Here is a 27,686-nt window from a genome sequence, read left to right as displayed (position 1 = left end):
CATGCCCTATGTCACTCACCAGCTCCAGGGTCAGCCACCATACCTGGAATACCAGGGGCTATCTTCCCTTCTCTTGATGGTGAGTCTCCTTCTCACATGTCCCCCAGCTGTGGGACAAGGAGTAGGTCTTGTAGCCTTCAGGTACTAATGAATGAACAATTTTCACTGTTCCTTTATTATACAGGTATCTCATGTGAGGTGCAGGTGTCTTAACTGCTGACAATCACAGAACCATGGCATTTCTAGCCTCCACTTCCTCCTTCCTACAAAAATCTCACCACAGAGACAGGTCAGTGTATTAAACCAGCCAATGAAGAGTGGCCTTGATTAAAGTGGGTTTGGGCAGCAATGGACACATTGTCCCCATTTTCAATCTCTAGTTTGACTCTATGAGGTTCTTGTGGCATGGCTACCACTGATGACTTCCACCCTTGGAAGTTAAGCCATGCAGTTGACAACTCACTGAGTCAGGAGACTGGGCGGGAAGGTGTAAAGAAACCATTTCAGTGTTTATGCATGTTGAAGCATGGCCTATGAGAGGAAGCAGAACCCACATGGCAGAAGGAGGAGGGAAAAGCCTCTCCTATGACTCCTTGGGAGTCATAGGTCTTTCCTTCTAAAGATCCCATTTCTTCATCTGGAATATGGAATGTGGGCATCACAAAATGATTGCCTTTTCTGTGCTAAGGCATCACTCATCTAGATTTCTTTTTTATGTGTGTGTGGTACTGGGGATGGGAGTCAAGGCCTTATGCAAACTAGGTTTATCCCCAGATTTATCTACCACTTAACTTTATCCCCAGCCAAGCTAGATTCCTCTCTTTCTCCTGCCCAATTTCTTCTGTGTCATCATTTGTGTGAAGCCCAGGGGTTGATGCCAAGTGTCTTCCTCTATTCTCTATTGCTTCCTCTGTTGTCTTGTTGTTCAAGGCAGTGTCTCTTGATGAACCTGGTGCTCATGGATTTGTCTATACTAGCTGTTCAGTGAGCCCTAGTGATGCTCTTATCCCTTCCTCTCCAACAGTGGGACTAGAAACATGTACCTGGCTTTTTACAAGGGTCCTGTGCTTTCATGGCAAGCACTTTGACAATGGAGCCCTCTTCCCAGCATCATGGATTCCTTTCTAAATAGAGTTCCCATTTTACATGAAATGGCATTGGTTAGCTGAGTGGTGGTGGCACATACCTTTATTCCCCGCATTCAGGAAGCAGAGTTAGGCACATCTCTGAGTTGGAGGCCAGCCTGGTCTACAAAGCAAGTTCCAGGATAGCCAGGGCTACACAGAGAGATTTCTGACTTGAAAAACAAACAAACAACACCCAAACAAACAGAAGAAGTGGCTTTGGTTGATGCTCAAAATCTGAGCTCAAAACAGAGACTTGGCCTGTTTGATTTATCTACAACCTCAAAGTAGGAGTAAGCTTTGGTGTTTTTGTTGTGGTTCAAACAAGAAAGGTATGATAATGAAATGGAGTGAGCTCTCCATTCAAGTAGATATTATTGGAGGCTTCCACCAAAGATAAACCAGCTTGTCCTTGAATGTGAGGTTTATCAGAGAGTCAGAAGCATAGTCTGAACTTTTTACTTTGGTCTTAATTAATCCTCAGATATATGAGTAGATACATCCTCTTTGCTTATAGATGAAAACATTGGGATGTATTTGGCCAGATTAGCAGTGAATCCAGAAGCAGGGACAGAAAAATCTCCTAACAGTGAATGCAAAGTCTTACTGAACCAAAGGAACATGATAATACAATAATTATTAAGTATTTGGATTTTAATCACAGGCTCTACTAAGAAGATGAGAAGAAAAAGACATTTCAAATATAGATGTATATCTTCAAATATTCTTAAAAAAAAACAAACAATGGAACTGGATTGAAGCTTGTTATTAAAAGCCCCACCTTTCCTGTATCTCTCACCAAGCAGGATGCCTCCTTACTCTGCTGTCCAGGTTGGAATGACATTCTCCACCCAGAACTGGTTGTCAGCTTCACTGAGAAGCTGGTTGCTTAATATTTATTGAGGTCTCTGTATTTTTCCAGCACAAAGATGAGATAGCAATCCTTCAAGAGGTTTTGGGGGAATAAACTATCTAACTGAAGCCTTTCTCTTTCCTGCTCTCTCTCCATCTGAGGCTCTCTGGACATAGGGTGGGAGTTGGGGTGGGGTGCCAAAGGGTCTGAATATTTGTCTGGCTTCACTTCAGAGATGAAGGGAATGCTGGTCCATTTAACTTATTGAACCAGAGACAGGTGGAATTTGTTAAGTTTCTCAGGAAGAAAATGATTAAGTTTGTTTCTATGGTTCAGGCAAAGGTGGAGGAGAGGAGGGAACCTTTAGAGATCACAAAGGTGCTCACTTGAAATTCATCTCGGGCACTCCATGGCAAGTGTCCACTCACATGTCCACCCACCAATGAAGAGTCTTAGGGACTACCCCATAGAGTTGAGATCTTGCTCTGAATCCAACTGCTCCAGGTTGCACGTGGATGAGTTTCCTTCCAGAAGGCAGACCCTGCACAGAAGGCGTCCCAAGGGGATTAGTATGCTTAGGGCTGACACAGGAAATCCCCTGGCGGTCAAGTTCCTATCCCAGCTGTCCTGTCCTTGGCTGGACTTGGCTGACCACACATTGCCTTCCAGGGTCCAAGCAGCAGCCAGGCAAGATGCTCCAGTCTTAGTTGTTTCCCACCCTGTGCATGGAATGCCTGTCTCATCTCCAATAGAGACGGCCTGGAGAACACTGGACTTGGCTGTGGAGTTGTAAGACTCACTAGGAGAGATAAAAAGCCTTTTCTTTCACCTCTAAAACAACACTTCACATTTTCTTTTTAAATAAATGATGCCTCTGCAGCAGAATGCAACCCAATCAGATCCTTCCCTTCTAGATGCTAAAGAGGAGAGTCCTGTCCTCTCTCCTTGCCCTGGACTGCCCTGGAATGAAGGCCATGGCTAAATCTAGGAAACCTTGGTGTTGCTACCTCCCTGTTTCTGCTAACCTTACCCTTAGGATAGGCTTGAGAAGTCCTAAGCTGAATCCCCCCCAAAGGACTGTTGAGCCTCTGAAGGCAGCTTCAACACCTGTGCCTCTCCCCAGTGAGTCTCAGTGAAGTTGGAGAAGCATTCTTGAAACTACCAACTTGGTCAAAGTCTTTAGGGGAAGCATGACCTAGGCAGATGTCCATGCAGTGGGGTGGTCTGCCCTCAGGGCAAGGAGAGGCTGGTAGTCTACGACCCATTGCCCCCATACCACTTCCCATCAATTTACCCATGGGTCTTCCCGTCCATCCCGATTACTTCATTCCTTGTCTGCAGCTGATCTGTCCCTCCCTGGGAGGAGCATCTTGCCTGAGGGCAGGTAGAGGGTGGGGAGCCTCCTCCCTTTGCTCCAATTGCAGAAAAGGAGGGGATTCCCATGCCAGGGCAAGGCTACCTATAGCTCAGCTCTCCAACAGACACAGTCTCAGATCCCAGCAGCAGCCCTGAACGCTGGACCACAAACCCCAGGAGCAGTAGATTGACATCTGGTTGACAAGCTCAGAAGCTCTGTAAGGTACAGAAGACACAGCCATGTCTCACGGGTTTGATAAGGAGCAGGTGGACGAGTTCCATGCAGCCTTTGATAGATTTGACAAGAACAAGGATGGCCACATCAGTGTCGAGGAACTGGGTGATGTGATGAAGCAGCTGGGTAAGAACCTCTCAGAGGAAGAACTGAAGGCGCTCATCTCCAAGGTGGACACAGACCAAGATGGCACCATCAGCTTTGACGAATTCTTGGCAGCAATGGCCAAGTATAAGAGAGGGAGCACCGAGCAGGAGCTGCGGGCTGTGTTCAGTGTCTTTGACCAGAATGGTGATGGCCACATCACTGTGGATGAGCTCAAGAAGGCCATGGATCAGCTGGGAGAGAAGCTTTCACAGGAGGAGCTGGATGCCATGATCCGTGAGGCTGATGCGGACCAGGATGGGAGGGTGAACTATGATGAGTTCGTGCGCATCTTTCTTGAGAAGTGAGACTACCAGGCTGCAAGCCTGGTCTCTATCTGCCTGACTCAGGCCCGACAGGCACTGTGCCTTCTTTCAGGGCTCCGCTTTTGTGTTGGGGTTATAAAGGAAAAGTCTGTGTTGGTGTATGGGAAACTACCTCATGAATGAGGAAGACTTCACTGGCCTGGATGCTGCGCCATCCAGGGCTGCAAACTCGTTCTTCTCTCTGCCTGCTGAGACTCTGGGCAAAGGATAGTCTCCTTGGGCTGGTCCCTCTTCTTCCTCCTGCTGTGGATTGGGTGCTTTCTACCTCTCAGGGCTCTCATAATGGTTTAAATAAAAGGAATGCAAATTCTACGTGCTTGGTGTTTAATTGAATAGAGAATTCCCAAGGGCTTCCAAAAACACATTCTTTGGAGCTACAATCCCTTTTATAGAACTGGTGGGAGAACTGATCCGAGAAGCTTTTTGGTCTACCTCTTGCCTTGCCTAGTTCCCAAGGAGGAGGAAAGGTGAGTAGTGGCATGTGTGTGTGTGTGTGTGTGTGTGTGTGTGTGTGTGTGTGTCAGGTCAGATGGAGGAAGCAGGTGTTTTGAGCTTTAAGGTGCACCTGAGCCACTGGGTACCAGTGCCTGGCCTAAGATGGGCAGACCAACTGCAGTCCCACCAAGGAAGGACACTCCTCTTCTCACACAGCCTGCTGTGCATTGACCTTGCATAAAAAGGTGGTGAGAATTGTCTCTATATTTGTGCCTCTGTTCGTGTCTATGTCTGTCTGCATAAGCCTGTCTATGTGTAGTGTGTATGTATGTGTTTGTCTATATTATCCATGTATGTCGACATGGGCCTGTGTGTGTATAAGTATACACATAGATGCATGCATGTGTCCCTGTGTGTATCTGTATCTGCATGTGATTTTGTGTGTGCATGTATTCTGTATCTGAAATACATCATCCTATAGTTATTTTTAAAAGAGGTGGCCTTAGGAATGGGATCCACTTTACAGAAACTACTGTCAAGTAGCCGGATGAGAAGTGATCAGGGCACATACACGATGAAAGTGGGTACTGGAAGGGGAGGTGATGGCAGTCCCATGCTGAAGGCAGAAATAGCACAGAAGGGTTTCCAAAGCTGATAGATAGCAGGACATTCGTGTTTCCTCAGGAAGAAAGACTGAGGGCTGCAAGGGCTCCCTCATCCACACAAGACAAAGAAGGTCACTATGTGAACTTGAGTGGGGATACTGATGCTAGTTTAGAACACTACACTGAGAGTCTTGCTTGCTGTTTAATAAGCTGGGCTCCTGCTTCCTCCTCCCAAGAAATGGGACCACATTCTTCTTCTTCTTCTTCTTCTTCTTCTTCTTCTTCTTCTTCTTCTTCTTCTTCTTCTTCTTCTTCTTCTTCTTCTTCTTCTTTTCTTCCTCCTCCTCCTCCTCCTTCTTCTTCTCTTCTCCTCCTCCTCTTCCTCCTTTTTTTCTTCTTCTTCCTTCTTCTTTCTTCTTTCTTTCTTTCTTCTTCTTCTTCTTCTTCTTCTTCTTCTTCTTCTTCTTCTTCTTCTTCTTCTTCTTTTCTTCCTCCTCCTCCTCCTTCTTCTTCTCTTCTCCTCCTCTTCCTCCTTTTTTTTCTTCTTCTTCCTTCTTCTTTCTTCTTTCTTTCTTTCTTCTTCTTCTTCTTCTTCTTCTTCTTCTTCTTCTTCTTCTTCTTCTTCTTCTTCTTCTCTCTCTCTCTCTCTCTCTCTCTCTCTCTCTCTCTCTCTCTCTCTTTCTCCTTTGTCGAGTGAAATTTAAGCTCACATCACCTATGATATTTCTCTTATCTTATCCCAGCTGTGCCAAGTCAGTGGCTCTCATCCAGGGTGGGAAGGGAGACAGAGACAGAGCTAGCTTCTCTGAAGAGCTATTGCAAAATACTTCAGCCCAGCCCGCCCCTCCACCCCCTCACTCTGGCACACCTGTGGGGGATGTGCACCTGTGGAGAGTATGCATCTGTGGTGATGAGTGGCCGAGCCTGTCTTCTTTAGCCCTACTTGGGCACAGAGCCCTACTTGGGCTCAGTGGAGTGAGGAACTGGTCGAGTTCACTAAGGGAAGTCTGCCGTATCTGTGAGATAAGTTTATGTCTCCCCAGTGGGCTTACTCTGGGGTTCTTCCAGTTTCTTTGGTCCTTATACATTGCTACTTTGTCCCTCACCACTCTGTCATCAGATATCTGGCCCCTTTGGATACCTTCTAGCCTGCTGGGTGGAGGCCTGGTTTGCAGGGAAGGGAAAGGCCTCGGGGCTGGAGTGCGGTGGTGCCCTGTGGGTGGAGTGGGCAGGAGAGGTCTGGAAACTGACTCCAGGCTCCCCCAACTGAGCATGAGAGGGAAGCAGCATGGACCAAATGGCAGGCAGAAGCTCTAGTGGAAGAATGAGGAGATGAGGGGAAGGGGAGATCGGGGGAAAAAAGAGAGAGCCACAGGCTCAATGTCTAAAGTACTGATTACTCCGGGGTCAAAGACTGCAAGGTTTCTGTGGCAAGATAAAAATACATGTAGACAAAATAGGCTGCAGATGTACTTTTCAGGAAAGTACATCTGTGTAATACATAGGGAGCATTGGTTTTGATTCCCAGCATTCAATAAAATCCTGTGTGGTGGTATAGGCTTGGGAGGCAGATGCAGGAGGGTTAGAAATTCAGAGTCAGCGGGGCGGTGGTGGCCCAATCCCCCCCAGCACTCGAGAGGTAGAGCCAGGCAGAGCTTTGTGAGTTCGAGGCCAGTCTGGTGTACAGCGTGAGACCCAGGACAGGCACCAAAACAAAAAACACAGAGAAAGTCTGTCTGGGGTGGGAGGTGAGGGGTGGGGGGTGGAGGGTGGGAGGAGAAAGAAATTCAGAGTCATCCCTGGCTCCATAGTGAGTGTGAGGCCAGCTTGGGCTATATGAGACTTGTTTCAAAATAAACAAAACAAGAAGCTGGAGAAAGACTTTACATTCATTTTTGTTAATCTGCTACTCCTGTGCTTGGAGTGTTGAATGTCTTTCTGTCGGGAGCTATCACGATAGCAGGGGGTCATTTGGGGTTTGGGTTGGGTTTCTCGTGTCTCCAAATCTATTTTGAATGTTATTGATCCATGAAATCTAAACATCTGATAACAACTGCTTGAATCTAAGGAGGACAAAAAAAAAATTAATTTTCTAAAAAGAAAAGAAAAGTCCCCCTTTATCTCTCAAGTATGAATATTTTTGTCTAGTGGGAACAATAAACACATGTGGTGGCTCCTTCTGGTGGGAGGAGTGCCTCAAAGAAGGAATGAGAGAAACCTCAAGGGTCTCCTTAATGTGCTCTCTTTTCCACGTCTGGCTGTAGGCTACATGGATGTCAACTCTTTTATTCTCTAGATGTTAGTTTATTTTAGACTACAAAAATACCCGCAGATTATAGAAGATTAGAAATTACAGAGGGGCGCTTAGAAGGAAATCAGCTCTCCAGCCTGAACCACACCCAGAAAAAATTACATGGCATATCTTATTTTTATTATATTTTGCTAACTATCCAGGCTCTCTCTGGCCCTCACAGTGAGAAAGCTAAGTTAATTCTCAGACTCTGAATTTATGACCTGTTGGATGACTGGGGATAAAAGAGATGGATTTAACCAACTAGGCATCTAATCTTTGCTAACTTTATCATTGAAGAGCTGGAGACGAAATATCAAGCCATTTTTTAGTTTTTCTTTCCAATAGTGACCCAAGGTCCTAGCATTTTACCATGAAAACATGTTGGAACTGAAATTCTTGTGTCTTGGGAGGGAGAGCCTAACCCATGCTGGAATTGTACACGTGCACCACCACACACCATTTATACAATGCTGTGGATCAAACCCTGAGCCCTGTGCATGCAAGCTAAACACTCTGCCAACTGAGTTATGACCCCAGCCTTTCTACATTTTAACATGTAATCTGTGTTATATAGGAGAAAACATTTCCCTTTTCAGTTTCAGTGACTGGAGTTTACAAATTAAACCAACAGAAGACAGATTAATTGGAAAGGAAGTTTACTTTGCATCTATACAAAAGAGTCACATAAAAGAAGTAAAAATCCAAAGAAATGCCTAGGCTTGAGAGCTTATTATACCATCTTAACAAAGGCTGTATATTGTGGTAAAACAATAAGACAAAGGATACAAAGTGGGCTTCTGAGGACAGTAGATAGTGGGAAGGTGTGTATATGGGAGAGTCAGTTCAGCTACGTTATGCCATTCAAAGCCCACTCTTTGGCATTCTGACCTAGAGTTGGATTAGCCTGGGTCTTAGATGAGCAATGGTGAGTCTTCCCTCACAAGCCTGGAATGACACACAAGTGATCTTGCACCATCTCTGCCTTGTGGTAAGTAAGTGCTAATGACTAGCAGTGAGTGTTTCTCTAAGGCCCTCAACGGCAATAGTGCCTTGGGTGTGGTTAGTGTTTAGGATTGTAACAAAAGACCTATGACAACCAGTTTAATGGAGACAATCAAATTAAAAGAGGTTTTGTTGATAGTTTCCGAGTTTTCAGTCCAAGCTCTCTGGGCCACATCTCTGTGGGCCTGGAGTTGCACATCGTGGCAACTTCCCTTACTACAGCCTTGGAGCAAATAATGAACTAGAGGAAGAGGTAAGGGTTCAGATACCCCCTCCAGGGACACATTCCCAATGATCTAACTTCCTTCCACTAAGCCCCACCTTTTAAAGAGGGAACCAACTTCAGGCAGTACCTTTAGTGCATGGATGTTTGGGGAAGACATTTAAATCCTAAACAAGAAGAATGGAAGTGAGGTGTGCATAAATCCCTGGATCTCTCTATCCCTACCAGAGTGGATTGTTTCTTTTTCCTCCCTCCCTCCCTCCCTCCTTCCCTCCTTCCTTCCTCCCCCCTTTCATTTTTTTTTTCCGAGACAGGGTTTCTTTATGTGGCACTGGCTGTCTTGGAACTCACTTTGTTGATCAGGCTTGCCTTGAACTCACAGAGATCCTCCTGCCTCTGGCTCCTGAGTGTTGGGATCAAAGTTGTGTATCATCACCATCCAGCTCACATGGATCATTTCCTAGGAGTTAATTTGAATTCCCAGAGTCCCAGCCTCCTTCAGCCCTCTATCTGGTACTAGAGAGGCCTGGTGGCCACATCAAGGCAGTGTCCTTGCAGCAGGAGCAGTGGAGGGGTAAGGCATGAGTTCACACTGGTTATCCCAGCACTCAGAAGGTGGAGGTAGAAGAATCAGAAGTTTGAGGTAAGCCTCAGCTACACAGTGACTTCAAGGCCATAAAAATAACACCCTAAATGAGGCAGTGGTAGCACACCCCTTTAATCCTACCACTTGGGAGGCAGAGACAGGTGGATCTTTGAGTTTGAGGCCAGTCTGGTCTACAGAGAGTTCCAAGACAGCCAGGGCTACACAGAGAAACCAGACACTGAGAACTTAGAAAAAAAAAAGATACAAAGGAATGATAAAATTCATCTTAGATGAGTAAATTTTGACAGTGTTTATAAATTTCTTTGGAGTTTTATTTGTCCAGGTTAGATTTTTGGGTTGAGCTTAGTAAATTATTTTAATGGTAGTCAACTCACATAACTATTGTAGCATGACCCAACTGAAATTAAAGTTTCCTGTGTTTTTATTTGTTTTTATACTTTGGATCTATGATTTGGGAAAAGGAGAATTGCTGGCTCATTTCAATTGACTTGCAGTCTTCCTGCCTTTGACTTCTGAATGCTGGAATTGCAGGCATGTATCAGCCAGTTCTTAGTGCTTCTCTTAATTTGCAGGTTTTTTTTTTTTTAAACCTCCTTGGTCAGTAGGCATTTTTTATGCATTTAAATTATTTGGTAGGTTCTCAGTGTCTGAGATATGAATCACACACGCACCACTGATGTTTAGCTGAGCAGAACTGACCTGAACATTCTATTGGAATTGTCTCTGGTAAAACAGCTGTGATGAAGACGAAACTAATTAAACTGGAAAATTTTCCCCAAATCTTCCAAGTCACCAATTAGTAAACTGATTTGAGATGAATGAGTCTGCATGTTTTGAACTCTATGTGTGCTGTTTTCATTGGATTACTCCATAATTATTTAGTCCTCATTTTTACGTTTATTCCCCTCCCTACTTTCAGGGTATTATATAGTCCAAGCTGGTTTCTAATGTAGTTTAAGATAATCCTCTTGCCTCTGCTCCCCAAAGGCTAGGACTATAGGTGTGCTATACCACACCGAGTTTATGCAGTGTTGAGATGAACCCAGGGTTTTGTACATGCTAGGCAAGCACTCTACCAACTTACTGGGCTATATATACCCATAGTGTCTACATCTATTCTTGACAGGTCTGGTGACCCAATCCCCATTCAAAGCCCCTTCCTCACGTCTACTCCTGGCAGCCTTTCCAAGGTGGGTCTGGCACACATTCGGTCCTGAGTGAGGCCTTTCTGAATGGACTCTCTTTGTTCTTTGCGCACTTCTTAGCCAGGTGTACCTGTATCATAATTCCTGCTTCCTCCAAGTAAGAAAGCTCCTCAAGCCTAACCTAGATCATGAGCTCTCCAGCATGCTTGCCGTAAAGCATAGCCTTCTCAGTGCGTGTACTGTTACAGCAGGTCCCCCTGGGCTCCAGTACCCATTGGCATGCTCTCTAGTCTGATAGGGATGGTTTTCAGAATCTTGTCAAGGTTAAAAGGGATGGTGAGACAGCCATACTCAACAAGGAGGAGACTTTGAGGTGAGACCAGAGAGAGGGGTTTCTTTCTTATACTCTACTCTCTGGGAACCATGGCTCTCATCCTTGAGTAAGCCTCCATTTCCAGCAAGTCACTCCTCAGTTTAGACATGTGGAGATTCTTCACTATGTGGGACAGATAAGATTCAGACGTCAAACCAGCAGGGTGTGGTTGTGCAAGCCTGAATTCCAGCATGCTGGTAGTTGAGGCAGGAGGGCTGAAAATCTGAGATCGGCCTAAGACTACACAGAGGGAGTATCTAAGAAAATATAAAAGAGAGGGAGGGCCAGCCAGATGGCTCAGCGGTGGAGGTGCTTGCCAGCGAGGCTGACAAGCTGAGTTAGAGCCACTGCGTCTACCGAGAGGTGGGAGAACAGGTTCCTCTGTCCTCCTCTGTCCTCTACACACGTGCTGTGACACTGGGACTCTCTCCCGAGAAAAACACGTGAACTACAAATACACATAATACATCATATAGATTGGACTACTTGGTTTATAGAATTTCAGGCAGTTGTGTTCACTCCAGACCCCTGCAATTCTTTGTGTGTGTATATGCATACACAGGATACTTGTGTTTGTCATATATGTGCATTTGTGTGAACGTGTGTGAGTACCTGTGAGCTCCTGCAGAGGCCAGAGGAGGGGACCAGATATCCCCATCTATCATTTTCCATCTTGTCCCTCTGAGGCAGAGTCCCTCCCTGAATGGAGAGCTTTCTTTCTTTAGCTAAGCTGGCAGCCAGTGAGCCTCAGTGATCTTGTCTTCACTGCCCTGAATGCTAAGGTTGCAGGCATGAGGGGGATGATGTTCAACTTTTGTGTTGATGCTAGAGTCTGACCTCTGGTCTTCACACTTGGGCAGCAAACATTGTTAACTACTGAGACATCTCTCCAGCCTCTGAATTATTATTTTTAAATCTTTTATTTTTATTTTATTTGTGTGTGTGTGTGTGTGTGTGTGTGTGTGTGTGTGTGTGTGTGTGTATGTCATGTGTGTGTGGGGGCCAGAAGAGGATGATGGGTCTCCTGAAGTTGTAGTTATAAGCCATTGTGAATAGCCTCTGTGGGTGCTGGGAATTCAATTGAGCTCCTCTGGAAGAGCATCACACAGTCTAACACATCCCCTTGCCCCCAGTAGACGTTCCAGATCACAGAAACAACCTAAACAAAATATTCTTTTTAATTTCCTCTGTAATTGCAAGGCCATTAAATGTGGCTGTCATATCCTGCATTCGCTAAGAGCAGACTCAGTTGTCCTGTAGGGGGCGAAGATGGGGTGTTTCTGTCTCCACCCTGCTCAGCCCACAGATGACCTCACCTTGCCCCTCCCTAGGTTTCCCTCTGTCTTGACAATGATCTGGGAAAGGGTCCAAAGGCCACTTCTGCAAGCAAGTTCTTGCTTATCTATAGGTGTTTACTATCTCCGGGATGTACAGCTGCTGCCTCACACCGACCTCTACACTGGGGGTTAGCACCTGCTTCCCATTTCAGCTCTGCATTTCCAGTGTCTCCCACCACTGTGCTACGTTGACTTAACAGCATCACGATGGGCTTGGTGGTCAGGGGAAGAGATCTGAAATTCTCAAGTCCCGGAAGCTATTCCCTAGCTGGCAACTTTGAGTAAGTCTGTGAGACTTGTGTGCCTCAGTTTACTCATCTGTAAAACGGGAAAAAAAGTCATTGGCCTTAATGTTGTGAGGACAGCAGGAGTGTTTTAAGACCTGTCATTACTGGGTACAGGAAACACCCAGAAGCTTTTGAAAATTGCCACCCGTGTGCCCACCCCTATGCTGACCCCCCTCCCAACACTGTGCATGGGAGAGGCCTGGGTGCGGTTGTCTTTTTTAACCTCCCGGGTACTTGCTCAGCCAAGATTGAGAACCTCTGCTCTAACTTGCCCCTGGAAACTCTGACTGTACTAGGCACTCCCCAACACCCAGCTTCTCTTTCGGTCTCCTGGGCAGGTTGCCTCCAAGGGGATGGAAAGAATCTATGGAGCAAGCATTCAGCTGCACAGATCTCCACTAGTGGGAGGCCTGTGGGTTGGCCAAATTACAAGTCTGAATCACTTTGGGAGCAGGGGGCGTTGTATTGGTGGCCCGTAGCCTATGCCCATTCACCACCCGGAGACAGGTTTGTGCCTGGCGTTTTTTTTTTTTTTTTTTTTACTAATCCCAGAGCTCTGTCTTCACACCCCAGACTTTCTACCTAAATGGGCATTGGCTCTTCCTTTATTATTGGAGCCGTAGATCATGACAGTTTGGCCAAGGTGTTGGTGACCTTCATTCGCCTATTTGGTCACCCCACAAGTGATTTCCTGGGTGCTCCACGTTCTTGTGGGACATGGAGGAAAGTACTACACAAGCCTGTGCCCTTGAAGGGAGGTGAGACGATTTGTAGCTATGAACAACCACATACGGGGCGGGGGTGGGCAGGCACCTGGTTATCGAGTCTGGGGCTAGAAGACTGCTCAGCGGACAGCAGAGACTTGGAAAAAGCGACACCAGTCCTGTGCAGTAGAGGTGGGGCAGCTCTCAGCAGGCAAGGGGCATGCTTGGCAGCGTCCTGTGTGGATAAAAGCAAACACCTTTTTGAGGGGGTTACGGGACTGAAGAGCTGAGGCCCAGGGTGGAAACTACTATAGAGAGACTCAGCGGTCAGACATACGGAATTCTTAAATCTTGATGGAGCCGTTCACTAGCTGTGTAGCCTTGTGGATGTCAGTGATACTCATGTGCCTCAGTTTACTTAAACGTAAAGTAAGGGATAAGACTCCTAACTGCCTTGACTTTACAAAGAGGAAATAAGCAAAGAGAGGACTGAGGGTGGTATGTGGAACAGCAGCGCATGCTCCGCCATTTCCACGTACTGTGAAATGAGACCGTTCAGTGGGCGAAGCGCTTGCTGCCAAGCCTGAAGACCTGAGTTCAATCCTTAGGGCTCATATGGTGGAAAGAAAGAACTGACTCCTGCAGGTTGTCCTGTGACCTCGACACCAGCAGTATGGTGCACCCCCACCCACCCACCCATCCACGCGCGCGCGCGCGCACACACACACACACACACACACACACACTATGCACCCCAATAATAAATAAATAAACATGTAATAAAAATTTATAGACTGAGTAAACAAGAAGCATATCAATCACATTTCTGACAAAATGCACAGAAGAGACAATGTCAGTGATCAAGGATGGCTTTGGGCTCACACTTTTAGAGGGCTGCAGTCCATTATGAAGGGGAAGATAAGAGAAGACTCTGTCCTGTGGCGTGAGCCTAGGGCAGAATGTGGAAGCAGAGAATACAGGTGGGAAGCAGGGATGTGTAAAACCTCCAAAGGCCTGTCCTTATAGTCTCATCTCCACAGCCTTCAAAATAATGCTAGAAACTGAAGGCTGGGGTTCAGAACGTTAGCTTTGGTGGGAAGTCTAGATTCACGCCATGGTAAAGCTCAGAACCTCCTGCATGCTGGGTATATACTCTGTCATTGAACTGTATCAGCAGGCCTCAGGAGAGGCTTAAAAATACATTTGTGTTACAAGTATTCATTTCACGTGTATGTGTGTGTGTCAGAACAAGTATAACATAGTGCTCATGTGGAGGTCTGAGAACAACTTGGAGGAGTCAGTTCTCCTGTGTGTGGATCTACCTCGGGTTGTTGGGATTGGCAGTAAGTAGTTTTATCCACTGAGAAGTTTTGCTGTCCCTCAAATAAGGTTTTTAATCAGAGATGTCTGGTCACATTTGTTCTTTCAGGGGATGATTCTGGAATGGAGGTGCAGGTTGAAGTAAGTAGTAAAGGCAAGTGAGGTCCCCCCAGGAGGTGAATGTGATCAATTAGTGTGAACAGATAAAAGACCTTCTGGAGGCTAGAGGAAGTGGAATATAGCATGAAGCTAGCCTGGAGAGGGCCTGCTTTAGTAATCTGTGGCTTTGAGAGCTGAGGGCTGAGTCAGAGGAAGAGCTTCTAGGAATGGGCTGATTTAGTAATCATCTGAGCCAAAGGAAGCCTCTGGAGTTTGGGAGGAGGTGAGTGTGGACTGGGCATTAAGGGACCAGGCTGTCTCACCCCTGCACTCACAGCTCAGGTCAGGTGTTACTGATGCTGTTTGCTGTCCTGGCTAACACGAGGCCATGTGGCCTCTTGCCTCATCTGATGGTGAAAGCTTGTCAGAGTTCTCAGAATCCTGTAGCTACTGAGAAGCCAGTGGGTCTCTTGTTCAGTTTTTTGCTAGAAACAGGGCAGAACGTGCTGTTTCTAACCGTTTGAGTCAAGCCCAGGATTTCCCTGGTGCCTGGACAATGTTGGCCAAGAGCTGAGAGCGTGGGAGGCACATGTTCCTCATACTCAGTTCAGGGAATCTGGCTATCAGGCCAGTCTGTCTCATCTCTCCCTGCAAACCCAGGGCTTTCCACCTCCCCTTCACATCCCACCCAAGATGAGTTCTGAATCCCACACTCTCCTCCTTCCCCCGACCGAACGTCCTTAGAAGGAAAGGGGAGTTTCTGAGCTATTACAGGCAACTGTTCTGTGGCAGGCTGACCATGGAGAGCTAAGAGTCAGGCGCTTTTCCAAACATGAGGACAGAAAGAGATGCCCAGTTCAGAGAGGTAAGCAGGTGTGGGAGGGGCAATGAGCTTGCCCCTCTCCTCCTCCTCTTCCTCCCTCAGTCCCTTTGCTCTACTTCTTTACTTTTCTTCCCTCAGCAAAGGCTCACCATTACCATGGAAGGCAGCCACCTGGTCTGCCAAGAAGAGTGCTAGGCCCTGGAGATTCAGGAAGAGCTCTCTATGGGGGAGCTGGACACAGTCCCAATGGCTGGAGCTGGGCAAAGTTGCTAAGATACAAGTTTCAAACTGATACTGCCATTGGGGTTTTGGAGACTCCAGGTAGTTCCAGGCTGGCCTCAAACTTGTCAAGCAGCCCAGGATGACTTTGAGCTCCCCACCGCCACCTCTTAAGTGCTGGGATTAAGGTGCCACCATGCCTAGTTGATACAGTACTGGGAACTGAACCCAGAGCCACACCTATACTAGGCGAGCTCTCTAGCAACAGAATTATACATCTCCAGCCCCTCGGCTAGCTCTTAAAGCATCTAATAGCTTTATAGACCAATTGGGTATTGTTGGCTTAGGGGAGTTGAGAGTTTCTTGGAGATTTAGGGCTTCATTGTACTTTATTTCTGTCCAGTCTCTCAGGGAAGATGACCAGGCAGAATGCTGGTGACTTTGAGAAGAATCTGGCAGTATGTAGATGGGAACGGGGTTACACTGCTTTAAGCTACTTAATCCTTTCTTCAAGCTCCTTGAAATTCTAGTCTGAAATTACCATCATTAATGGTATCCAGAGGGCTTTTAAAGATGAACCTCCTTTCCAGGGTGATTATCAGAGCGGGTTTGTACCTAGCCTTCAGCCCCACCCTTCTGTGTTAGTCTTGTAGGGGAGAGGCCAGGCGGCCTGACAATCTGGAGGACTCTCAGCCAGGGTGGCTCAGAGGATGAGCTAAGTCATCAGGAGGGGAGAGGGTAGGGTGTTCCCTGATGCCTCAGGTTCTCTGTTTTAACTGGCCTCACCACCAGGCTCCTTCTTACCTCCCAGATCTCAGCATGAGTGTCAGCCCCTCTAATAAGAGCCGTTAGTCATCGTGTTGCTCTTTACCACAAGGCCTTACTTAACTCTGTCCCACTCTGCTTTTTTTCTCATTCCTCATTGACTTTGTCACTCCCACTAGTGTGGGAGTAGTCGCAGCAATGGGGCAGTTTGTTTTGCTCACTCAGCTTATCCCAACACCAAAGATTCTGCTCTGTATGACAAACAACTTGGAGATCCCCTTTGCTCTCAGTTCTAGACACAAGTGAGTCTCCGGAGTCTGCCCAGACAAGAATGACAAGAAGACCTGCCACGTGTGCAGCAGGAAGATACTGAGAAGTCATTCAGCCAGCTTTGAGAAGACCTGCATATGGAACAGATTGAGGAGCACCCAGCTGCCCTTGAAAGTGATCCCTACCTGCTCCCAGTAGCCTGAAGGCTAAAATTAGGGCTTCATGTGGAAGCCTCAGGATGCTGCATTTTAAGTCAGCAGGAGGACAAGGGGGTGTGGTCTTCTTAGGAGATGGATAGGTGGGAGGGCGGGAACACGCAAAGGGGATGGGGAAGGCACATGACCCAGACATCTTTCCTCCTTCTGAGATTCATAGATTATTTCAAGAGCCTTGTTTCATTGGAAATAAAGATTTTGCTTTAGTTCTCAACATTGGGCACCTGGGTATTTGCAATCATTATAGTTTCTCAGACATGGTCCTCTTCATGATTAATGGATGTTACAATGGGATTTTTGTAACTGAAAGCAACGGATTCACACCTCTTAATGGATGCAAAATCAAAATTATGCACAGTCAAGAAAAGTAGAGGGTAATTTATTACCTGTAGCAGGTAAGGAAAACATGGAGCTTATTTCCAAAGCAGTTTTCTCTTTCTCCTCCTCTCCATACCAACTCAGTATCATGTAAATCAGGCTGTCCTTAGATGTTCTGTGTACCTGAAGATGACCTTGAATGATGGATGAGCTTCCCACCTTTACCTTCCTAGGAGTACAGGTGCAAGTCACCATGCCTGGTTCATGTGATGGTGGGGACTGAACCCAGCCAGAGCTTTGTGCATGCTAGGCAAGCATTCTACCAACTGAGCTGTATCCCCAACTAGAATTCTTATTTTGTAGATGAAATATTTTAGATTACTCAACAGATACACTATGTACTCTTTCCATTGGGACTGAAAAGTCCACATCAACTTTGAGAAATTTCAAGATGCCTGTAAACACCACTTAAGGGAATTCTCATACCAGAACAAAACAAAAAAATCATGAAGAATTTTAAATTTGCAGGGAATCTTTATAAAAGTCACATGTTTGTATGATATGATGTTAGTTATTTTTCATGTCATTATGGTTGTTTTTTTCTTTCATAACATCCACTCTTCCTCTGTCTAACTGAGAACTGAGCTAGACTCCACCATGCACCCATTGCTGATGCTCAAGACCAATCATACAGTCTGTCTGTTGTTCTACAGGTCCAATCTGGTGTGGGCAGGGAGGTGACCGAAGGAAGTGATGAGAAAGAGAAATGTTGGGTAGGGGATAGAGTGGGATGAGGTGTCACCAGCAGACTTCAGTACAGGAGCCAGCTGTCCAGTGTGCTCAGGACTTGATGCGCTCCAATAAACATTTCTAATGTAAAGGTATCCAACTGCAGAAATTCCCCAAAAATGGAAGAAAAAAAATATATGTAGTGCATTATGTATCACATGCAATTCAGAGTGAAGTCTGGGGAGAGATAAACAAAAGGCAAAGGTGTGTGTTCTTTTACCTGTACTAGCTTGAAGACAGCTGGATCACCACCATTACTAGCATGAACAAACTGGTCTTGTCATGTGGTCAGGCTCTTGTTGCCTGGGCTCTCTGGTCCAGATGAGGTGGATGATGATGGTCTCATCCTCTATGATATATCATTCCAATGTTCTTTATGGTGAGGTCATGGATGCCAGGATATATGTTTATACGAGTCCCTTTAATAACAACTTTGTGAGTCTCATCTTTCTGGTAGTAAGACTCCCAGAGAAATAATCATCTGCTACATTTTAGAAATCCTCTTAGTCCATTTGATGTTGGTATCACAAAATACACGAGTGAGTTCTTTATAAGGAAGAGAGGTTTCTGGCATTCATGGATTTGATGGTTGAAAAGGCCAAAGTCAGGCAGCCACTTCAGACGAGGGCCTTGTGCTGCTTCATAGCATGGTAGATAGCATCACATGGTGGGGGTATGTGGGAAAGCAGTTGGTGATGCCTAAGGAAGATACTGAACATTTTGTGAGGTGGCCTTGTTTTGTAATAACCCATTATCAGCAACTAATCCAATCCAAAAGACATAACCCACTCCCTTAGGATGTACATTAATTCCTACTGAACATGGTAGCCCATGAGCAAATCAGGCCTTAGGCATTTTTGTTTGTTTGTTTTCGCTTTCTATTTTGTATGCAAATGTGTACACGGTAAGTGTACTTATGTATATTCATGTTGGCATGTCTGTGAGCCGTGAGACCCGAAGTATGCAGAGACCCGACGTTGATGTCAGATGTCTTCCCCTTCACTCTCTACTGTATTTATTGAAGTAGACCTCTCACTAGCCCTGGACCTCATCGTTAGCCAGCTTCCCTGGGAACTCTCTGTCTCTGTTTTCCAAGTACTGGGATGACAGGATATCTTCAAGCCTGTCTGCCTTTGTTCAGATTCTGGGGAACCAAATTCTGATCCTCACACTTGCACTGCAAGAACTCTATTTACTGATCCTCCACTCCATGTTTTAAAAGGCCCATCACCTCTCCACATCATTACCCAGGGGCCATGCTTCTACTACATGAGCTCTGGGGCATAAACTACATCCAAACCATAGTAGAAAGCACAGCAGCAACTTCGTGCATCCACATAGGATTCTAGTCTGTGCTGATGGAAAATTTTCACTTATGGGAGCCTGGGTGGAGGCCGGTCACCTCCATTGGGGCTGCTCTGTTCCTTTCTCTGCTTTTCCATGAGGCAGAAGGGGATTTCCTATCAGGAACCACCATGGTATCTGTCTCAGCCAGCAGGAGGGGATTTTGGAAACAGGGTCCTTTATCTCTCTCAAAACACAATGCTGGTCTCTTGTGCTGTGGGCTGGCTGTGGAAAAAAAATAAAGGTTATTTAAAGCGTGCACTTGCAGACCAGGGAATTGTGTTTTTGCACATGTTCTAATTATTGCAGCAGAGTGTCAGTAGCAGCTGGGAAGGAGAGCTGAGGAGCAGAATCAAGATGGTGGCTCCGGAAAAGACGGCAGAGTTGTTTGAATGCTGTGTTTTCCAAAACTGGGGACACATTCTCCTGTAGCATCTGAGATGATTTTAGAGCTCTCGTGGGCAAACTGAAGGAGGAGCGCAGACCTTCCCTACAACGTCAACAAAAGTAGCCAGGTCTCGTTAACGTGATTTTGCTTGCAGTAGCTTATTGTTACTCTTTCCTTCTATTTTCAGCTAAGGAAGCTGGTTTTCCACTTATAACAATGACATCAAGTGCTCATTTCAAATCCACTTCTTAAAAACGGGAAGTGTAGATTAAAAATGTCAAGGAGATAATGTATTTTAAATGTGAAAGTGTGATTGTGCCACTCCAATAAGTGAGCTTTTGAAAATAACCCTAATCTCTCAAGCTACTGAGAAAGATCAAGACCATGGTCACAGTGGTGACTGGCCAGGGTCTCCTGGAGAGATCATAGTAGAGACAGGATGTAAGTGAACTGGAACAGCTAAGGTCACAAGTTCCCCATTTCTGTTCTTGGTCCTGCACATTGTACCCTGGCTTGGCTCCTGCCTCTCCTCCAGTGAGGAGGTCCCTGAAATGGAACAGAACACCACTTATTTCCCATTGGTTGCTCAAATCCAGACAAGAGGTCATGATGTGTATCAGAGGTGGAAGCTTGGCCCCAGCCACAGAAGGAACTTTTCTGATTCATTTCACCAAAGCTTACCCAGAACTCCTTGAGGCCTTAAAATTGCTTTCTTTGCTCATCAAGAAAAGAACAGGGAGCCACTTTTTATCTGTGACCTACAGATTGTCAGCATACCCAAGGGGAAGTAGGGACAAAGGGAGACTTTTGGGGCTTGACACTATTTGACCTAAATTTAAAAAGAAGAAACATTTGAGGTCCAGGGAAATTTGACTTGAAGCTCAGTTTAACTAAAAGAAGAACCCAGGGTCCATGTTCAATAAATCTCAACAGCAATTGAGTCATTTAGTAATGTGTGTGGGTCCTGAAGCCAGGTGATTAGACTAAATGCCTCCTGCAAGTTTATTACACCCTAGAAGTCTCTCAAGAGAGAAGTTTCTAACAGAGGTGGCTGGGGAGATACATTAGTAAAGTGCTGGCCATGTCGGCATAAGGACCAGGGTTCAAACCCCCAGCCACCGTGTAGTTTAGTAAAAGGCTAGGTGTGATGATGTACACGTGTAACCTGTATAGGAAAGGTAGACAAGTTGATCCCTGGCTACAGGTCCCAAGGAAAGACACTCTCAAAAAAACCCAAAAAACAAGGTGGGTGGTTACTAAGGAATACCACCTATGGTTGGTTGAACACACACACACACACACACACACACACACACACACACACACACACACCCCTCCTGTGGGAGGATGTGATTTTCTCCAAGGCCAGTCCCTCTCTATATATCTTATTTTCTGCAGGGGGAGGACTAACAGTCATTCAAGGTGTGAGGCCTAGAATAGGGTTCCCCGGGTGCCTCAAGACAACATTGTGGAGGACTAATAGCCACTTTCAGGTATGAGGCCCACACCCTCTGAAACCTTGAGCTAGGATAGTGGTTCTCAACTTTCCTAATGCTGAGATCCTTTCATATAGCCCTTCATGTTGTGGTGGCCCTCAATCATAAAACCTCATGTGGTGACCTCCAACTATAAAATTATTTCATTGCTACTTCATAACTGTAACTTTGCTACTGTTATGAATCACAATGTAAATATGCAGGATATCTGATATGTGACCAATGTGAGAGGGGTCAGGACCTCCACCTTGGCCTAGGACCTAGTGAACTACAAGCTTTCCCAGAGGGATCCTGAAGGACAGGCAAACACAGGGGCCCTGACCATCCCTGGAGGCCTAGGATCTTTAGGTGACAGGAGTCTACAACCAAGCCAGTGTTTCAGGCCCATATTTGGTTGCATGGATTGCTATCTCTAGGGAAAGAGGTCTCTCAGTTAGGGAGGTGGGAGCAGGAAGGGTGTGTGAGGTAGCGGGGAGCCCAGTGAATAGAAGAAACTGAACACACCTCAGGTGATCTGGAGGAGTCAGTGTGCAGGAAGAGGCGACCTTGACTGAAATTCTTGCAGCCCTATCATCTCTCATATGTCACCTGAGCAGTCAGAGAATTTTGCTTAAGCTTTTGTGAGTTCTTTTAGTTTTGTATATACTCCTCCCTCCTTCCAATATTAACATTTTAGCAGTGGTTCACCTTTAAAAATTCAATTAAGGTCTGGTGAGATGGCTCAGAGTAAAGGCACCTATCTCCAAGCCTGATGACCTCAGTTCAATTCCCGGGACCTACACAGTAGAGGGAGAGAACCAATTCCTGAAGGTTGACCACTAATTGTTGTATATCTGTACCCTGCCTCCCCACAATAAATAAAAAATGTTAAAAAAATTAAATCAAGGAAGGATCCAGGAAGAAATGGTTAGGGATTGGCCTAAATTTATTCCTAAAATGAACTTGGAATGAGCTGGTCACTGGCCTTTTGCAGGCAAGTCATCAGATGAGGCTAAAGGAGTTTCCTCAACCCGAGGTGCCCGTGGGAACTGAGTCCTCTTGGCCACCCCGAGTAGAGCTCACAGCATTGGAACTTCAGATTCAAGCTTATATTTGAAACCCTACTTTTCTATCTCTGTCTATGACATCTTGACATGTAAGTCACATGTGTCTCCATCCCAGATCCTTGAGGAGGGTAGGGTATGGAGAGTCATTGCCTTTGACATGTCCTGTAGGCGCCTTCCTGGTTTCCCAAAGTACATGTCGAGAATATCTCATCTGTGAGTTTAGTTCACATTATTCCAACACTGATTTCAAAGTTCAGAGGAAATAACAATTTTCTTGTGATATAGTAATAAGGACAATTATACTTATGGATACAAGTAGGCATTTGAACAACGCATAGAACTAAAATAAGAAATAATGAAAATGATCACCGGTCATCATGCCCCCAACCTGACCCCCTATGCTCCTTCACTACAACAAGTGTGTGTGTGTGTGTGTGTGTGTGTGTGTGTGTGTGTGTGTGTGGTAATCTTGGCAAGCAGTCACCACATCATGGACTCCCTGAAGAGTTGGAGATGTAGTCATGTGAATTGTTGAGGCTTTGCCACAGTAGCAACTGACCATCTCAGGCCAAGACTAGCACCAACCAGGGCCTTGAAGAGTCTGAGAGGACACTGTTGGATCACATTTGGGGAAGCTTATTTCTAACTTCTAGAGTAAACATAGAGTGGGATGGTTACTTTTAATTATCAACTTGATATAGCCTAGAATCACCCAGGAAGAGAGCCTCCAGAGACAAAGTCTAGTGTTGTGGGAATTTGCTCTGCTAATGACTTTGGGGTATCTGGCTCCATAGAGGTGTGGTTTTCTCTGGGTACATGGCTGCTTAAAACTGAGGAGGGAACACATGCTTGGTCTGCCTTGAGGTGGTCGGAAACTGGACAGCTGGTTCCATTCACTCCTGGGCAGAACAAAGGACCACAATGGCTGTTCACTTTGTTCTGTATTCTTTGAGTGTATTTCTCCCCATGTTATATCTTAATAAATCCACTGATACCCTTTAACAGACTCTGGTGGGTTCGCTTAACAGTCCAGGTCAGGGTGGCCTTGTGAGTGTGCCTGTAGGGGATTGTCATGATGACTTTAATTGATGTGGGAAGACTCTACCCTGCAAATAGAAAGCACCAGTCTCAGTTTTTTGAGTACTAAGAATGCATACATTTATTTATCTCTGTATCTGATGTCAAGTGACTTAATTCCTTGAGTTCCTCACAATTACAGAATATAACCTGGAGGTGTAAGACAAATAAACCTTTCTCCCCCAAGATGCTTTTTGTTAGAGTATTTTATCACGGAGATGAAACTAAGGCACATACCTGGCTTAGCCAGGCAGGAGTAGGGGTTGATGACTGGGGATTTTAGGACCTGAAGATGAGGGTCAAGGGTGACTCTCTGAGAAGAGTCTCTTCAGTCTTCCACATGGCCACGTGGCTGCCACTTGCAGGATGAGAAAAACTTGGTATTGTTGCTGTGCGTTGAGGGCTACGATGACCAGACTGCTCTGCTTTTGGAGAGAGGTAGAGAGCAAGGAAGCAGGGAGGGAGACAGAGGCCTAGGGGGGCAAGGGAAAAAGAAGGTAGCAGACAAAGAGGCTCACTGTAATAGGTCGTCAACTTGACACACAGCTGAGACCCTTTCCTCCCCAAGCTGCCTTGATCAAGGTGTGTAACACAGTCACAGTAAACAGACTGGGACATCCACACAGCAGGAACCACACGCAGCTCCACTGCCCCTCAGAAGCCGTGTGCAGGGACACGCTGACTCCCTTTAAGGTCTGTTCCCTGTTACAAACTGAAGACAGACTGAGTACAATTGGGAAATTTTAGGTCAGGTTAATCAGGCTTTAGGCCATGAGCAACACCCAATAGATGTGTATGCGGCCTATTCCTCTGTTCTGGGTCTCAGGAGACAAGGCCTCTGTGTCTTGTCCTGAAATTTCCTTCTTGGTCATTTCCTCTGATTTGACCTGTCTATTAGGGGACTGATGATCTGGCTTTCTACTGTCCTGCCACCACAGGGACAGCCTGGTGTGGTCTTTAGGATATGAATTGTTAGCACACACACGTATATTATAACCAACATTACAAAAGCTTCACGCCTAAAGCAAAAATAAACACACTGTTTCTCTAATGCAACATAAAGAGGTTCCATCTTTTTTTGTTGTTGTTTATTGTTTTTGTTTTTCTTTTCACTGTATAGTTTTTGGAGCCTATAGACTAGGCTGGCCTCGAACTCACACAGATCTGCCTGCCTCTGCCTCCTGAGTGCTGGGATTAAAGGTGTGTACCACAGCCTCAAGGTGATTTCCATTTTAACAGCTTCCATGAGCATCAGCTGAGGCACCGGTGGGTGGGACAACATTGTCTGAAGGCTTGACTGGGCTTTCTCACAGACGTGTGTACTGGCTGTCTGCTGTGGGCCTTGGTTTCTCTTGGCAAAGACCTGTCCATAAGCAGCTTGAGTGTCTTCATGACATAGTGGCTTCCTTCAGAGTAGAGAATTAAAGCAAGAGTGGCAACATTTTTTATGACCTGGCCTCAGGAACCACACTATCACTTTACCACATGTTGTTGGTCTTATTCTAATGTATTAGCCCCAGTGCCTTGTGGGGTGCACAAGTCTCTGGAGCTGGGATCCTCGGGTGCCATTGCCTGGCTACATAGGGCCATCTCAGGTATGAAAGGCTGAGTCTTGGATCAGCTTGCTCTTTACAATATAAACTCCTGCTAAGGCACAGCTAACTAACACCATGCAGCCTTTGTGGTTCACTCAAGGAACAATTCTAAACGTATTCTCTAAGTCAGGAAAAATAGTAAGGAGGAGATTCAGAAAGACCTATAAACGTGTAGACTAGCAGAAGCAATACCTGGCCTGAAAAGTAAGATCATAGGAGTAGCAATGGAGACCATGGCAGGGTGAGAAGGGGCCAGCATGGGCAGTGACCAGCTCTGCAGCACACTCAGGGAAGGCTGCTGCAAAAGAGCACCGGTCAGCTGGGCGCTGAGGGCTGGGCAAATCACTGGGCAGTGGGAAAGGAGGGAAGAAGTGTGGATGGCTTTCCAGCCTAGAGTAACAGAATAAGAAAACTGTAGGACCATCACCACCCTGAGCCTGGCTGGAGATACCAATCTCGGACTCTAGAATCATCTCAGAGAATACATTTATCATCCTGTGAAGCCAGCAGCTGCTCTTGTCTGTTATTGCCAACCAGAAATTCATCAGAAAGTTCTGGAGTGGTTCCACCATGGTGAACCTGCCTGTCATGTTAGAACAAAAGAGAATGCCCAAAACAGTTTCCATTGTGGAAATGACGGTCTCGTGCTCCTTGGCTGCAGGCAAACGTAATTCAGTAAATTTGGACTCTTCTCCGCTTGCTCTCAGAGAGGGAGTGCATATATGTGGATTTATAGGCCCAAGAATGATTTTCCTTTGTTTTGGAAGAGGCCCCTACCTGCTGGGACCAGAGGAGGTCTGAAAAGAGCACGTGAGGCTCACAGGCCTGCTGGGACCGGAAAGTTGAAAAGCTGTTTTGGGTTTCAGCCATCTCAGAAGTGCAATTGTACATGCCTTTGATTGGCTGGGAGAATGATACGTTGTGTGCTCGTCCTAATGTTCAATCTGTGAGCCTGCTCAACCCTTGCCCCATGGCCTGCTTTGTTGCTATTTTAGCTTATATATTCCTTCAGGGGAGTGACTCCACTAAACCTCTCCCCTCTGTCCTGTGTACAGAGGGCACTTAACACACATCTGAGATGAGACAGAAAAGGAGAAGCAAGTGGAGGCCATGGTCTGCTGACCCACACCTCCTTCCCTGTTGTCTGGAGTCAGCCCAGCTTCACCTGCTTCCCTCTCCCTCATGGCTTGTTTACAATGCTCTCCTCCTCCTTATTCTTCACAGAATATCCATGGCCCCCAGGGTGGGGAGCTGAAGAGCTGAGAGCTGAGCTTACACCTGGCAGTGCCCCAGGACAGAGACTTGTTCAGGCCTGAGCCTTGGGTGGGGAGATGTGGGGACCAGCAGGCCTGCACTCCACGGTTGGCAGAGGTAAACAACTTCAGATAACAGACAGCCTTTTTTTTTTTTTTTCCAGCCCTGCAGCACTTTCCAGGCATGCAGAGAGGCCTGATCCTGATGCCAACCTCCCAAGTCACACTCAACTGACAGGTGAGGTTTGAAGTGCTGAGAGAGAGGCCTGGCAAGAAGAGAGATGCATCCAGCCAGCCAGGCAGCCTGCTGGCTCATGACTTCACCATGCAGGCCTTCTACTGGGGAACAGGGCTGTGCTGTTGATGTAGTCCAGTCCCAAAAGGTGCCCTTGATCTCAGTGAGATGGCCCTTCACAGGCAAGGGAGAGGAGGGAGACACAAAAGCAGACATAAAAGCTGCCAGAACAGGTCAGCCAGCAACAGCCCAACTCCTTGATTGGTGAAGGGTAAAGGGGGTCATGGGTCTCCTCACCCAGATGGGGTGCTGTTTTGAGACTCTCAGGAAACCTGTCTCTTCCCCTCCCCCGGTTATTCTGTCCTCTGCCTTGAAGAACAAGTCCAGTCAGATTTCTGCACATGGAAGGATGGCCAGTGCCTGCTGGCTGTTCCATCAGATACTTTGCCTGGGTCAGGCCCTGGGGCTCTGATCCTCTGGACAGTGTTCTCTTGGGAGCTATGAGAGAGTGAAGGCTGGGACCCAGACACCCAGGACAGGCTCAAATCACCTTGCTGAGCACTGACATTCAGTTTCTGCCTAGAGAGCTTATATCGCGTGATTCCAGTTTGTGGGTATTAGTCGAGGGAAAAACAGACATGGCTTTTGAGTCTGGATAATTTCTTTTGTTAAAAATAGACTATCTTTTGGGGGCTGAGGCAGTGGTCCAATGGGTAAATGCTGGCTGTACGAGTATGAAGACATGAGTTCAGTCTCCAACACCCATGTAGAAGGAGTGTCGGCACATGTCTGTAATCCCAGTGCTAGAAGGGTACGGATAGGTAATACATGGGACTAGCTGACCATCCAGACCAACAATTCAGTGTGCTTCCGCTTCAATGAAAGACCATTTCTCCAAAAATAAGGTGGAGGGATGGAGGGAGGCACTCAGCATCAATCTCTGTACATGGACACACACACACACACACACACACACACACACACACACACACACATGATTATGTTTCAAGAACAGGTTTATAATCACAGCTGAATTGTGTACCAAGTCTAGGGAATACCTATATGCTCCTGTCCACATATATGCACAGCCTCCTTGGCACTATGGAAGTGTTTGCTTTCACACACAGATTTATCTTATTTCATTATCATTACCTACAGCCCATGGTTTACATGAGGGTCTACTTGGTGAAGAGTGTTCCATGTGACCAATTTGAGAAGTTCTATATTGACCACCTCAAACGAATCATGTAGAACACTACCACTATCCCATAAATCTCCCATTCTCTGCCTAGTCCCCTTCCCTTTCCAAACAACCACTAATCTACTGTCTCCATAGTTCTGTGTGATACAACTGAAATCTGTCAGTGACCTTTTCCAGTTGGCTT

At 46.2% G+C, this 27,686-nt stretch overlaps 1 protein-coding gene across 2 annotated transcripts; it reads left to right on the top strand.

Annotated features, from left to right (window-relative positions):
• The first annotated feature begins 3,573 nt into the window (after positions 1–3,573).
• On the top strand, positions 3,574–4,020 carry Calml5 (calmodulin like 5). 2 transcript variants are annotated; one of them, XM_036187058.1, is made up of 2 exons: positions 3,574–3,600; positions 3,640–4,020. In XM_036187058.1, the coding sequence occupies exons 1-2, from the start codon at positions 3,574–3,576 to the stop codon at positions 4,018–4,020; spliced, it is 408 nt and encodes a 135-aa protein (XP_036042951.1). The 2 variants fall into 2 exon arrangements, with proteins under 2 accessions (XP_036042951.1, XP_036042950.1); XM_036187057.1 differs by having other exon boundaries at positions 3,574–4,020.
• Positions 4,021–27,686: the final 23,666 nt, after the last annotated feature.

Source organism: Onychomys torridus, chromosome 5 (assembly GCF_903995425.1).
Source record: "Onychomys torridus chromosome 5, mOncTor1.1, whole genome shotgun sequence".
NCBI lineage: Eukaryota > Metazoa > Chordata > Mammalia > Rodentia > Cricetidae > Onychomys > Onychomys torridus.
This window is presented reverse-complemented; position numbering and strand designations above follow the sequence as displayed.